The sequence below is a fragment of the Synchiropus splendidus genome, chromosome 1 (genome assembly GCF_027744825.2).
Source record: "Synchiropus splendidus isolate RoL2022-P1 chromosome 1, RoL_Sspl_1.0, whole genome shotgun sequence".
Taxonomy (NCBI): Eukaryota; Metazoa; Chordata; class Actinopteri; order Syngnathiformes; family Callionymidae; genus Synchiropus; species Synchiropus splendidus.
The window spans coordinates 61,614,162-61,629,073 of NC_071334.1; the positions used below are offsets into that span (position 1 = coordinate 61,614,162).

Below are 14,912 nucleotides of genomic sequence, written 5' to 3' on the forward strand. Positions count from 1 at the left end.
TTGTAAGCCTTGACAAGGAAGAAGCAGGGTTGAAAAGTTCATTACCCTGAGAACTATTCCACAAATTCTACCAGTCAGTTACATCAGGGGGCAATGACCTTTGCCCAGAGAGTTCAGAGTGAAGGCAAACGTAAAAACTACAAGTGCTTTAGTATGTTAACCAAATAGCAAACTCACAAAACTATATGAAAATAATACAGAGACCATAATATGACATACTCACAAAATGAAACATAGACTTTGAACGTTGATAAAGACTTTGATCAAAAATAATTTGACCGCAATAAAAAGAACACTGTATTAATGGTTGTATTTTGCTCTGCAATTAAAGAAAGAATGGGAACAAATTGTAATTCACCAATCTTATTGGTCATTGATATATATATTTTATTATTATTGCTTAAAAATCAAGGCTTTAAGTCTGGGTGGCTTAAAGAAAATGGCAAAACGGACTTAACCACCTAAATCTGGGATCCATTTCAACACAGATTTAACATAATCCAGGACTCATTCTGAAAACAAGAACAAAATTAAAAGTCTATGAAAGTGCATTTGGTGGTTTGACTGGCCAGCAGCGGCTGTTCTTGCCAAATTTCACTGCAGGGAATAAAGAGGGGCTGAGGTTCACACAAGCCAGGAGAACAAAATGATAATAAAACCTATAATAAAAACAATTAACATAAAAACATGCAGTAAAATTAACTCAGTCATGTTAAAAAAAAAGAAAAAGAAAAAAATCAGATGTGTCTGACAAAGACCTGGAAGCAAATCTATTGGTAGAAACCAGCGAGAGGACGTTCACGCCAACACGGTTCTGGTCCTCGAACCAGTGCCGTTTGCGACTGCATTAAGCATAACTAAAGTGTGAGGGATCTGAAAAGTAACAGACAAGAGCACAGCACACAACATGCAAATGAGGCTTGTCACATGCTCACACTTCCCATGTCCCACACCTTCTAGCCAACTGACTGGTGAACACATGACTTGCGTCGTATAGTGGATAGCGCACTGCAATGTCATTAAAGAATTTTACCGTGAGACAGTTTGATTTATCCTGTCCCCTCCCGTCAGGCAGGTGCTACAGAGCCCTGTGAACTAAAACCTCAAGGCACAGAAACAGTTTTCCCCTCTGCCATAACAACCATGAACAATAACTTTACGCCATGATCCCCTGCCAACACTGTCACTTTCACCCTGTGTTGCACTGATCTGACTGACCTGTTTGCATGTTAAAAGCACTACTGTATATATCTTGTGTATATTTCTGGTATATATATTTTTTTTATTTTGGATTTTTCTATTTTCTTATTTTTTTATTCTTGAGTTTCATATGTGCGATTGACAGCATGTAAGGATTGGAAAGCTAGTATTAAAGATAGAAGCTAGTAAACATATGGTTCACCAGTTTCTTGTGCAACACATACGGATTTAAGGGGTTTTCCTCCCCCAAACAAATCTGTTTTTGCATTGCAGCCAAGGTTATAAAATTATTATGGCAGACAAGGTGTGTAGATATGATGCAAGAAAAACATAATAATAATAACCTGTGCACATACTTAGTCCCTTCAAAGGCAACAGTGGGTCCTAGAGATCTAAACAACTGGTACACATGTGAGCCACCTACAACACTGAGTTTAAACTTCAGACAAGAGGGTTGTCATCGCAAACTCCTGGTATTGGCCCTGACCTACAAAGGCCTGGGTGAAAAGGTCTCTCCAGATATTCCCCGGTACATCTGGAGTAATTTGCAAAGCTGACCAGGGTCATAAATAACACCTGTAGTAGTTAGCCAGCTGTCGGGCATCAGCCACATGAGGAGCCATAATCATGTCAAGAAAGCTCTTAGTGAGATTTATACAGCGGCTATTTACTTAAAACGTTCAAAATGAATATTTGTATCATCTACTCTATTATGATTAGCCATGTATTTGGAATCAAAGGAAAACGTTTGCTCTGTTAAAGAACAGTTGACACTGCATTTTTACTCTACATGAGGAAAGCAGAGAGTTATTCTCGCAGGCAGCCAAGGGATCTGGTGACTCAGGTAATGATCCAGTGAGAATACCAAGGTAGAACCACATCTAGGACTTAAATAGGGTGGATTATCCACAGTATAGGAGGGAAAATAAACATTTCCAGGTAAAGAACCAACCTTTGTTTCTACTGAAAACATTCATAACTGTGTCAAACCATCTCTAAAGGTCCTGGAATGAGGTTTTAATTCACAGCCCGCTGGTGTATGTTGATATACTCTCATGTTGCCTTTCTGTTGTCACCCTTACCTGAGAAACGGGAGGCAAGAATGTGCTCATCAAAGGCAGATACCATCCAGGATATTAAAAGCATAAACAGTGATTCATTAATAGATGGAGACGATATATGGATAGAGCTGGACTGTTTCCACATGAACCCTACGTACAGACTGCTGTGTCATCACTCACCACTGCACAAGTCCATCTTTCTTTATGAGGCAAGCACTCTACAAGTGTGATAAGACAAGTTATTAATCAGAAGGCACCACACTTTCAGCACATTTTACGCTCTTGACTTAATACGTGTTAATATGTTGCATATATTAAGTGAAGCGTAGTACGTTGGGCATGGATCTGTTCGACCAATAAAGCATGAAGACCAGAAAAGTTCTCCGCTCATGAGGAACCAACAGGATTATTATTCACACAAAACATTAAAAATGGTTCTGTCACTGGTCCATTAGAGGGACATGAGAGATGTTTGTGGCGCCTATTCTCTAAGAGTAGAACAATGCTACAGTTACAATGATGTTACAAGTCATTAGAGGCCTGTGAAACAGTCTTGTAAATTCTTTTACAAGACAAGCGGCACTAGCTCAGACCTAACAGTCTTGGCCCTAAATGTCAGTTAAGGTACCTCCTTACTAGACAAATAATCTAACTTCAGAGACGAAATGAAATTAAACCTCTCCCTTTCCCGCAACACAAAAAAAGACTTGGATCCAACAAGATGTGCATTCATAGTGACATACAGTAATAATACTATGTGGACAAATATAACCATGATACAACGGTAGGTTGTAATGACAGACCACTATTCATTTCAAACAACTTAAGAGGTCTGTGGCTAAGAACCGTGTCAACAGCGTCTCCCCACCACAGCTGATGACATCACCACAGTGGGCTCGGACTCATGAGAAATACAGCAGATGTACAAGCAACTAAAATGAGTCAAAGACTATCAGAATTTAGATTGAATTATATTCTTAAAAGATGCATTACAGTTCATTTCAGGGGATTTTATGGCACTAATGGAGAAATGTGGAAGTTTCTCTTCATGTACATACAGGTTTGCAGGGAGTGCCGGAACCTATCACAGTGGGCGAGGGGCTGGAATACACCCTGGACAGGGACATGCTCGCTACATTTCAAATGTAATTAACTCATGTAATATTAATTAAATAAGTTTGTCCCATCTTGTTAGGACATTGACAGGACTCTGAACCAAACTTAAACCTAATTATAATGACCCAGTTAGTTTGACATTTTCACCCACAGAACTCCATGTGAACCGACCAAAATGTCTGCACAAAACATCCTCATAAGATCAGTGTCTTGTCAAAGATCCGTCCACATAAGAATATTAATACATGTACACACACACACACACTTTGGGGTCTGCATTCTTCTTGTAAAATAAACACATGCTAAACTCTCTAAAACTAAGTTTGAAGGTATGTTACATCATGTCTGAGCCAGCAGTATAAAACAACATTGCGTCAGCGGCTATCTATTTAGCAGTGTGAAACACAAGCATATCTCTCAGCTGTGGTACTTTGTACAAGCCTCTTGGCTCCACTTTAACCATTCTAATGATGAATTACAACAATATGATTAAATGTGTCCCAGAGGGCAAATGGTTGCCAAATAAAGTCAAACTCTACTTATGGACATCTGTCAACTCCGGATTTAGAACTACACGCTTGCCAGTGTTGAAGCAACGCTTGAAGACAAAATCTTCAGTCCAGGCCAAGAGTTGTAAGACAGAAAATCATGGAGGAATGTGACTCCTCAACTCCAGAGCACTTGCAGACAGAACCCCAGCTGTGTTGAAGTACAGTGAGCACAATCTAAAGCTGGCTAAAACTCCAAGTCACTAGTTACATTTATTTTATCTGTATAATTATGCCCCATTTTTGCATTTGAAATAGAGACATAAGCACCAGCAAAAACATCATGTATTATAGGTAATTTCTTTAGCTTCTCCGAGCATGCGCCCATGTCAACCTAGTAAGTGTGTAGTGTCTCTCCTACCGCCAAAATTTAGACGCTAGCTATGCCATGATGCCTGTCCCTCCCATGTCTCATGTGCTTGCTCTTAATTTCATTTTCATTCGATTTGTCCATTTTCAATTGAGACCATCTTTAACCTCATGGCGTGGTACCCGTGCTGCCATTATCTGATCATGTTAATGTTTCAAAATAAATCTGATTTAAAGTCTGCACATTGTGTTGTATTTTGTGAGTTGATGGACCCATGTTGTTTATCATTGACTGATTTCAGGCTGGAACCACCCACTCTACTCTACATTGAGGCATTTTCTTACATTTCTTAATGTCTAGCATGAAATTCGGAATGGCCACAAAAGGAGCCACAAATGGAGAAGTGCTGCCTGGTGGAAACTCTCTCTCACTGACTTGAGTTGCAGCACAAAGAGTGAAATATTTAATAAAACGCATGTTACAAAAATGATGAATGGTGAATTGTTCTAGTCTTGACTTCCTGTTGAGAGGGATGGTGTCCAGGAATGTAAAATCTGTTACGCATTGTTTCGTGGATATGTTTTATACTAAGTTATAGGCTCTAAGACATACATGTTTCGTTTTTTTCCCCACTTGGTCATTAGAAGAACTTCTTGCCCCGTGAGTAATTCAATGTCTGACCACCATTGTCTACAGCAGTGGTTCTTAACCTAGGTTCGATCGAACCCTAGGGGTTCGGTGAGTCGGTCTCAGGGATTCGGTGGAGCCTCCGCCACAGAGGTCCACCCCTCAGTCTAGTCTGCAGTTAGTGTATCATATTTTATTTTTTACTAAAGAAGGGTTCGGTGAATGAGCATATGAAACCGGTGGGGTTCGGTGCCTCCAACAAGGTTAAGAATCTGGTCTACAGTAAGTAAGAAACATATTGAAACCTCTCCAATCCAACAAGACAAACATCTGTTGATTTTCTGAAATGTTAGCATGAACATCACGTGAGCATCATATCCACATGTTCAGCAAGCATCAAAGGTTCCACTTAAATTATCTTGGCAATCATATTCAGAAACACAAGCAGCTTAATTTGCAAAGGTTTTCATCAATGGCACATAACTAAAGAGACTTTTTTTTATAGATTATGGGTAATGAAGTCCTCATCCTAACCCTGACTACATTGAACTAATGATTGCATGTACGTTTGTTCTTTATTAAGATTTCAATACGCGACGGTGGTCTGATTTTATTGATGGAAAGACACAGAATGGACGCAGATGGTTCACAACTTAAGACCTAGTGGGACCAGTGCAGGTGGTGAGCCGTCATCAGCCTGTAATGGATCACGGTGATGTGCTTTTGTAGCTTGTCATGTGCCTGCAATGTGTTTGCGGTTACTGAGAAATTAGACTCTGATGCAACCCAATAAAACGCTCATCAATGTCTTTTCTGCAAAAAAAAAAAATCACCTTTGAAACTAATCAGAGAGAAACTCCCATCAGCTCTACCCATGTTCCATCTGGTTCCACTTGAAAGGAGATCATAGCCATAGACGGAGATTCTGGTCCAACATGTGGTTTGTACTTCACCTACTCATCGCCTTGATTCACACAAAGGCAGCCACAAGCATGACCGGCTCCACACTCACAACCAGCCTGGTGAGCCAGACAGTATATTATAGGGAGTGTTCTACTACAGATCTTACAGCAAGTAGACCTTTGCTCGCTTTACTTGGCTAATGGGCTCCAGATTAGAACCTGACCGCTCACCAAGCCGCCAGATCATATTTCATTGGATGCAGATGCCTGGCTGTAGATCTGGCATAACATTAACGCGAACATAGTAAACGCCAGCTGATGGTGGACTGTGTGAGAGTTGGTGTTGTATCTACTGCAGAGACATTAATGTAGGTGCAGGGGGAGCCAGTGCTGAGGATGCTTCAGTAATTCCTCAGAGATTCAACAAGAGGGAACAAAGATACACACTTGTTTAACTGTCAAATAATTGGTCTTGGAAAGAAAAGTGTGAAGAATGTTGAATTCTGCACAAAAGCTGCCATTTTTTATTTCCACAGTGCAGAATTTCATTTGTTCCAAAGACACAAATTACAAGGAACAAGTTACGGCCAGATGAATCCCGCAGGCTTCACTCTCACCTGACTACATAAATGACCTCAGAAGGCCATTTGCCAAAAAGAAACTCAACAGAGACACAACAGATGAGTGACATTTAGCAAACCACCCTTGGAGATTTCGCATAAAATTCAATGACTCAGAGAGAGATGAAAGGAAATCTTGGCTTATTCAGAAATCCTTTAATGTTTGACCTCTTAACTTAAAAGTGTGGATAATTATTCCAAATGTTATTTATCACTTCGGTTGTTTATAACAATACAAAAATAGTTTTAGCCAGACAGAGATTTTTGGTGGAAATCCAACCACTCATATTGCTTTTGGTTTTAATGACCAACATTGCAACTGTGTTTATTCGTCCTTGATATGTCGGCTCATGCGGCAATGCAATTCCACATATTAGGCCAGTGAATTTAACTAGGGCTGCAATAACTAGTGAACATAGCTTGACTATAATTGACTGTTAAGCTACTTTAGTAGCCGAGACATTATCATACTCTTAGCACAACATTTCACATAGGACACACAGCTTTCACTTCAAAGATACAGAAATTAAAATTCAAATCTAATGTTTCAAAACGAGTTTTAAGTGTCCAAAGATGTACAAACATTCATTATCCATATTGATTTAGATTCCAACGACGAGACTATAATCAGTAGTCAGTCACTAGTCGACTATTAAAATAATGTATAATAATTTGTTGCACCCTACATTTGACAGACAGTGGATTTTGATTATGGCTCCCCACAAACATGAAAATAAGATGAGTGTTTTGAAAAGACTATTGAGCCATAGGCCTGGCTCACATTCAGTCCTCACACCAAAGGCCAACAAGCAATAATCTCAACCAATGGATGTAAATAGCTCCATCTACTGGCTACCAACGTCACTTTATCATCAGAAAATAAACCCAATCGCAAATCTTATGTCCTTATCACACATCATGCAATAAGTGCACTGTGATGCTCATGACAGAAAGCATAAGCACATGGCCACTATTATATAATGCATACTAAATTAGTTCATGCAGCTGCATAGCTCCATATTTTCATATGAAAAAAAAAAAATCTGCCTTTAGGCTTGATATGTTTATTCCTTTATTTAAAAAAATGTATGCGTTCAGTCTCAAATTTTGGGTGCGTAAACAGTTCAAAGGCATATTGCCGGTATCTATTGTACCACACAACTCATGCAATGGATCCTCTTTGGTTTCAAAATGACAAGGTGGCAGCAAAACGAATATGCCATCAATAGAGTTAGCCTTCTTCTGAACATGATAACTTATACAGTGCATGGAATCACTGTTGATGTACGTAAATCACAAAGCTGCAGAGCATTACTAAAGTTTTCATACAACCTGCTTAAATAGAGCACAAGTATAAAAAGATGTGGCAACTCAGTGTTCAGTCCAAAAACTATTGAACATATTTAAGAGTAGATTCGATTAGATTTAATCTACAGGCTTTGGCCCCAGCAGTAGCAAGACCCAAGTGAAAAACCGGCTGTTCTTGTCTGTGCGGTACGTAACAAAGGAAACATGGTCAACGTGAAAACATAAAACAAACTGTGAAACTGTGGAATTCAGACATGACACACTGAGGCGCCTGGAACCATGCCAGAGTGCGATCAATTTTCTGCAGGTCATGGATGGATTATGTAAGTCAAATATGGTACAAGAGCTCCGGATACAATGCACACACACACACAAATATACACACCGCCGTTGGACTTTTGGAAGCCTGATGAAACAAAGCAGGTACAGACGCTGATGATAAGACCAGAAACAGCCAATGCTGATGCTCTGACTAACCAGGTCTGGTGGGCATAGAATCTCATGCGATTTTATGCAGGATTTTAGTCTGACGTGTTTTATTTTGATGAAAAACATGCCAAGTTGTAAACTTGCCAAAATCAAGGATCACTTTGATTCATTAATTCATCTACTGAGACTGAGTGATTAGACTGCAGAGCAGTCATTTCAGATAATTCCGTTAGCGTTCGCCTCCTTGAGGGGAGTTTTGTGATCAAAGCATTGTTGTTAGATAAATCACATGTCAAGCGTAAAGGCACATTGGGCCCCACTTAAATTTCTCTAAATAATATTTAAAAACATGATACCAATTGCTGCTATTGTTTTTATTTGTGGGTCAAGTCACCGTGATCCTGCAGTGGTTAACTTGTTAGATTTCATTTCTGATCAATGCGACTCCACTGTCACCACTTGTTTCAACACTGTTCCCCCAGAATCACACTGGTTTAAACATGCTTTGAGCGTGTCTGGCTTGGGGCTACAGCTCTCTTAAATGTGTCACTAATGTAACATAGAAATGAGAGAATTCACGACAAAACGCCTCAAGATCTGAGAATCAATGGCAGTTTGAACTATGCCATGGTTAGCCCGGAGGTGAAGAAGATTTAACTTAATCTGCTGTGTAAGAAAAAAAAAGTTCCAGATGTCAGCAATCTTTTTTGGACTGCGGCAAGGCACATTACCAAGAGAGAAGGGAAATACAGCACCATATTATTTGTCAAAGGAAATGTTGCCAGAAGAAATTCTTAGTTCTCAGTTCATTCTTGGAGCTTCACCTCAGACTTCGACAGTGAAATGCAAACTCAACGAAGCAGGTATGAATGTGCTACTGAGGACTTTTCTTGAACTCAGGCCAAAACATAATGATTAGCAAAAGAAACAAATGAGCATTTAATAGTGCAAAAAATTATCTTCGATAAACAAGGCACCATAACTGCCATGTTGGGGACGACGATCTGCACTTGATCAGAATGTAATAGCGAAATTACACTTATCTGAAGTGTTAACATGAGGAAGAGGGATAGAAGAACACTGTAGACTCTGGACTAAGTTAAGCTTGGGGGAGACAGAGAACATGAGGATCCACATCTGGAAGTGAACATCTGTGACTGATGCTGGACAATGATGAGCTCCAGCTGATAACACTTGACATGCATCCTTTCAGTCTGGCAGAGAAACAACGTTGGCAGCAAATCCAACAGCCAGTTGCAGATAAACAAGTTCAACAAAGTGAGTCAACCGTCAGACAGCGAGCTTGGACATTAACAAATGATAGACGAAGGATTAGAAGTGGATTTCCAGCTACACAACACAACACAGAGGAGTCATTTAAAGATGTCCATACATCCCCTGTGGATTCGAGGTGGCCACACGAGTTTTCTTGGAAAGGTACAGTCAACCAGTCAATAGACGGCAAAATCACTTGGTAAATCGAGGGTTTCTCTGAGTCAGGGCTTGTTGAGGGATCAAGAAAAACAGTGATTTGCGATATTCCAAATAAACCAAACAAATGTTAGTTGTTTTTATTAAGCTTATTTTCTGCTTAAGTCTGGGTCTTCAGTCTGACCCTGCCACAACATCCAGATGGAGGATGACACCCAGGACAGGTTATGGGTAAGAGGCTTCACTGATGTGCTGCATGTATAAAAACGTGCAAATTCAATCATTCATTCAATCATTTAACTTCAAATTAAGATTACTTTTCACGTTTTAAGAAGCTGAAGGACAGCAACAAATTTAAAATAGTCATTTAGCGTTAGCAAAACTATAAGCGAGCAAAAGTCTGAAGTAGCTATCGAAACAGAAATAAAACCTCAAGGAGAGGCAGTGGCTGAATTGGATTAAGGGTCCTTACCTGTCTGCATCACCCCAGAGCCGGACTCGCCTCCCAAATCCACCGCAGGTGACGCGGATGTCGTCGTGATGAGGAGCCATTGAAGGAACCAGCGGAGCATCTTCTTCGGTCACAACACTACTTGCAGGAACCAAACTGCGGGTGAGGAAGCGCCTCCAGCACGTTAGGCATCGACCACAAAGTTGATGTTAGGATGCTGAGGGTGTTTGCAGCGGGACACATCGGCAACTCAACTTCTCATCCTCCACTCTCTTCAGCAGCAGCAGCTGCTCTTCTCCTGCGCGGCTTTACTACGTTGACTTATTGGCCCCGCCCACTTCCAAAAGTCACCAATCAGCAAGTTGCAAAGTCTCCACCCATGTACCTGTCAATCACAGGGGGTAAAGTCAAATGCATTTTATCCAGAGACACATCAAAAGTCAATGAAGACAGTAGAATAAACAGCTGCAACGACCAAATGTATGATGTCAAGTGCGGACACGCTAATAAATGCGTTCAATTAGATCCGCTACATGGTGCCAAAGCCCATTAGCTGAAGGTGCAATTACCCAAGCGAGCAGGGCCACCACTGTTATTTAAGGAACATTCTCAGAATAAAATAAGTGCACCAGCATGCAAGGACAAGAAGCGTTTACTGAGCAGTTCTGAGAAGGAAAATGCTTTTTCATGACACCACATCCTGACTGTCGGTGCCATCACTGGAGGAATGTCGTTGGATAGATGTGGGAAACAGAAGGAAGGGAAAACGGCCATCTACATGAACACAGACCCGAACAGCCTACTACTACTGCAATACTTACTAGTCGTGTCGATCCGTCGGTTTTGGGTGGAGGATTCACTTGGTCACTGTCTGGGAGCAGGCAACAGTGCAAGAATCTCAATTTATGGATTCAATTGAACTCAAATAAGTCCAGGTCAGCACTTTGTTTTTTTCTGTTTACGACCCCTTATAAATGTTGTTCTGTCCACCGCAGCACTAATGTCTGAGTCAGACTGAAACTGAGCCACAGTTCATAACAAATGACCACAGACTCAGTTGCATATGTTTTGAATTTAATATCGTTGTTGATTGGTGTGTGCGAGACCAGTGACCACTCAGGCATGTCACGTTTCAATGCCTGTTTGACATCTCATTTCACTTGATATCATGGTAAAGCTCTGTGTGTTTGCATCATAAGTCAATTTCATGAAAACTGAAAAGAAACCAATGAGAGAATAGCCAGTGGTAATATAGACTAGACTACCATTGGACATACTTTGTATTGGCAGGGAAAATGTTTAAGCTTGATTAAACCATTAAACAGGACCCTGCTTCCCTTCAGAACAACAGATTTTAATAAAAACATGTATTAAAACACATTAACATTGCCTTATTCGTGGGACCTGTGACCCATTTAGATGAGCCTGCATGAGCCTCACAAGGGTGAGTTCTTGTGTAACACACATAAGATAATAATAAACTCTTGATGGGGCATAGCTCAATACCTGAGTGATAAATACTAACACATTTTAGCCACAATTCTGCAAAGCCTGTCATACTGAAGGTATGGAGTTATGGACTAGGTATGGACAACAAAAACCTGTTCTCGTCTTTCTTGAAGGTTTAAATCAGCTGTGTACAAGGATTACTTAAACGGTCCAGTATTACTACGCATCAAATCACGACACTCTCCACGTTCATAATCATACATCTTTTATTTAAGGATTCATATCAATACAAAATCTATGGGTACAATAGAACCGACTCTGAGACAGACGGTTGAATAACAGGCAGTCAGGCAGCGGAGGATTCAGCCATCGATCCACTTTTCTGAGAAAAAAAAAAAAAAACTTTGTACACTTTGGTGGTTTTATGTTAAAATGTTATTCAAGCTGTTTTATATCTTCACCTGAAACAGACATATTGTGTGTTAAGATCATCAGAAATGCAACCAGTATATAACTATTACTAACCATGTAGTCAAACAATGCCACTTTTTTTTTTTTTTTTTTTTTTTGTACATGCACGTTTTCTTTTTAGAACATGCAAAGGACATGTCCAGAGGAAAGACTGTAGTCTGGCTGGATGAGGAAAATATCTGTCCTGTACTGTTCCTGAAGATCCAAGTCACCTTGTAATAATAAAACACAGTAGATGTACAAATAAATAAATCAGTAAATACCCTCAATACAGTTGATGCGTTCAGCAATCACTTAAATAAAAGTGATGCATTGATGAAACCAAAGAACATATTGAAAACAAAAATGACACAATGACATACTTTTGGTGGAGGCTGGTCCGTCGCAGCGTCGAAGAGGCGTGACAAAACTAGATGCTGAAATATTGTCAGCATTACGGCTTCATGTGATGGTATAACTTAGGTTTAAAAACACTGTATTTAAAAGGTAACATGGTCAGCGATCCCAAAGGTCACTGGATACAGCAGTACTATTTAAAATTCAAAAACAATTCCACAGTTAATAAGTGCCTCACAGTGATAAACCATGTAGCAATGTCTTTCCAGTTGCTTATCATAAAGGGTATCGGTGGAAGTTTCTCAAATGCACATTTTCTTCTTCCAATTATGATTTCTGAAAATAAAAGGTGATCACTTTTATTTCCTTTTGAGCCTAATGAATTTTAAGTGCTTAGCAAATTAGGCAATTATTTGGTTTTAATCGAGGTATGCAGCAGTCAAAAATATTATTATAAGTGTTATCACTATTGATCCATTCCTCAATATTTTTATTACATTTATTTCTGTTATGTGGGATAGTTAAGTTCACTGTCATCACTATCAAACAGACATGCTAAGTTTATTTAGGTTCCAGGTTAAAAACCAAAGGGTCTTCTACAATGTATATCGCAGATAATAAGTATTTAATTTAGTGGTATTTAATTTGCATAAATGGACAATTTGGCTGTTGACGTCTGCACTAAGCAAATGTAACTTGCCAAAATATCACCCTGCACAAACACTTGGGGAAAACAGGTCCAACAATTAATAGTTCAATTGTAAAAATGAAATGGCACTTTTCCTCATCCAGAGACCATTTTCTGGCAGGAGATTTGAAACATATAACCTCAACACACACCCTTGAGCAAAAGTACGGACACGATATTCAGGTAAAACCCCTACATGCACTATATCTCTTACTTTGGATCAGTAACTTGAAATGACCTACGACACAGTTAATCACAAAAAAAAAAGAGATTCCTTTTTTGCATCCTGTCAAAAAAACGTACAAACACACTCGCATTACTGCTTTAAAGCCACACTTCTTCTGGACACATCTCATAAAAGGAGGCACTTAGTTTTCAGCCACATGAAACTGCACCTCAAGCGCCGACGTGCACTCAGAAGTGAGTTTCATTTACAAAACCTCTGAATGAAGACTTGGCTTTACAGTTTGGCGCTTTCGTATTTTGTTATCATGGCAGAAGTTGTCATAGTTGATCTTAAAGCAACATTATGCAACATTTGTTTTAAGGAAATCTTACACCGCTTTATTTTTATCCTCCCACTCAGTGATTTTCACCGACTACAATGACTACTGCATGATAACAGAAAGCACAAAATGAAGGTGCTATGTGGCATAAAATGAATCATTAAGGTTTGGATCATAGACAAGGACTGGCTGGAAGACTAGACAGGGCACATCCCTGCTCTAAATTCTAGCCTTTTCTTATGTCTACACCCTTGATCCCCTGAAGGAGTCACTTCATATCTAAGTTGGCAGGAGACTGATGGGAGAAGAGTGGAGAAAGTGGACAAGGACGACAAATTAGGTAGTGATATGAAACAGACTGATGGTGTGTTGCTCGAGGTCAAAGTTGCAGATGATCACAAACAACCATATAATCTCATTGGTACATTAAAAATACTCTTTATATCTCGGACTCTAGAGTTGTTTTGTGAATTGCACTGCACTGCTGCTGCAATACAAAAGCTACATAATGGTGTCTTAAGTTAGATAATAACTGAATCTGCTGTTAAAGGTCATGTGTATCCTTTAAAACTATGTATGAGGCATTCTGATGTTGGCTTTGTTTCTCCGCATCCACAAATGATTTCACTCTTAAAGGCAGAACACTTATGGGTTTTTGAATGTGCTATCATTTCAGTGCAAGTAAAGGGGCTATAAAACCTCAGTTTTGTATTCCCACAATATAAAAAGGATAAAAACCTGGAATGATTCTGATCCCCATTTACTGCACTTTCACCTGCTCCATTTGGCATCGAACCAGCGCGCTGGATATGACGGGGGCAGCACTGGCAGGCATGTCTTCATGAGCTTGGATGAAAAACAGAACTTGTCTTTTTCAAGTTAGCACCAGTCTTCTTCGTCCCGCTCCCTGAGGCTTCCTGTTCCTCTGCCTGCAGATGCAGAGTTGACACCAAGAGCAAAGTGGTACCCATTTGGCACAACCCCGGCCCAACCCTGCGTGGTGGGCACTGTGGCAGGCACGGCTGCAGTGGCGTGTGAAGCCGAGGATGTCGATGCAGCAACACCTCTGGCAGAGAGTCCGTCTGTATGGCTGCTGACGGCATCATGAAAGTCTTCTGTCTCCTCCACCTGAGCTTGTTGAGTACCCTGTGGGTGCCGGTTCAAGTTAGGGTCCGAGCCAATGCGAGTGACCGGGATAGGGGACTCATCGCTGCACCCATGGAGGCGCTCGTGCTCTGAAAGGCCATGGCTGAAACGAGTCTGGTGTCCCAGCATAGCAGCACTGGTGCTACTTGAGATGGGAGAGGAGTTGGCAGTCTTGTAGGTCACCGCAGGACGAGGAGTGAGGGGTGTCTGCGGGAGCTGACGTCGACTCCGACCTGGCGTCACGCCACTGGATGAGAGTTTAACAACTGTGCTTCCAGGCTAAGAAAACAAAACGCGGGGATGAATCATGTAT

General features: G+C 40.4%; 2 protein-coding genes across 7 annotated transcripts in view; both read right to left on the reverse strand.

The window, feature by feature from the left end:
- si:ch211-196i2.1 (collagen alpha-1(I) chain) overlaps positions 1-10,298 on the reverse strand; it is a 54,227-nt gene extending 43,929 nt beyond the window's left edge. For both annotated transcript variants that reach the window (XM_053850680.1, XM_053850671.1), the window contains exon 1: positions 10,025-10,298. In XM_053850680.1, coding sequence (XP_053706655.1) covers positions 10,025-10,124 — 100 coding nt within the window. In that variant the 5' untranslated portion in view covers positions 10,125-10,298. The remainder of the gene's footprint in view (positions 1-10,024) is intronic.
- A 1,423-nt stretch (positions 10,299-11,721) lies between these two features.
- Positions 11,722-14,912, reverse strand: part of cacna1bb (calcium channel, voltage-dependent, N type, alpha 1B subunit, b) — a 102,568-nt gene continuing 99,377 nt past the window's right edge. For all 5 annotated transcript variants that reach the window (XM_053849216.1, XM_053849231.1, XM_053849207.1 and 2 more), the window contains one exon: positions 11,722-14,878. In XM_053849216.1, coding sequence (XP_053705191.1) covers positions 14,333-14,878 — 546 coding nt within the window. In that variant the 3' untranslated portion in view covers positions 11,722-14,332. The remainder of the gene's footprint in view (positions 14,879-14,912) is intronic.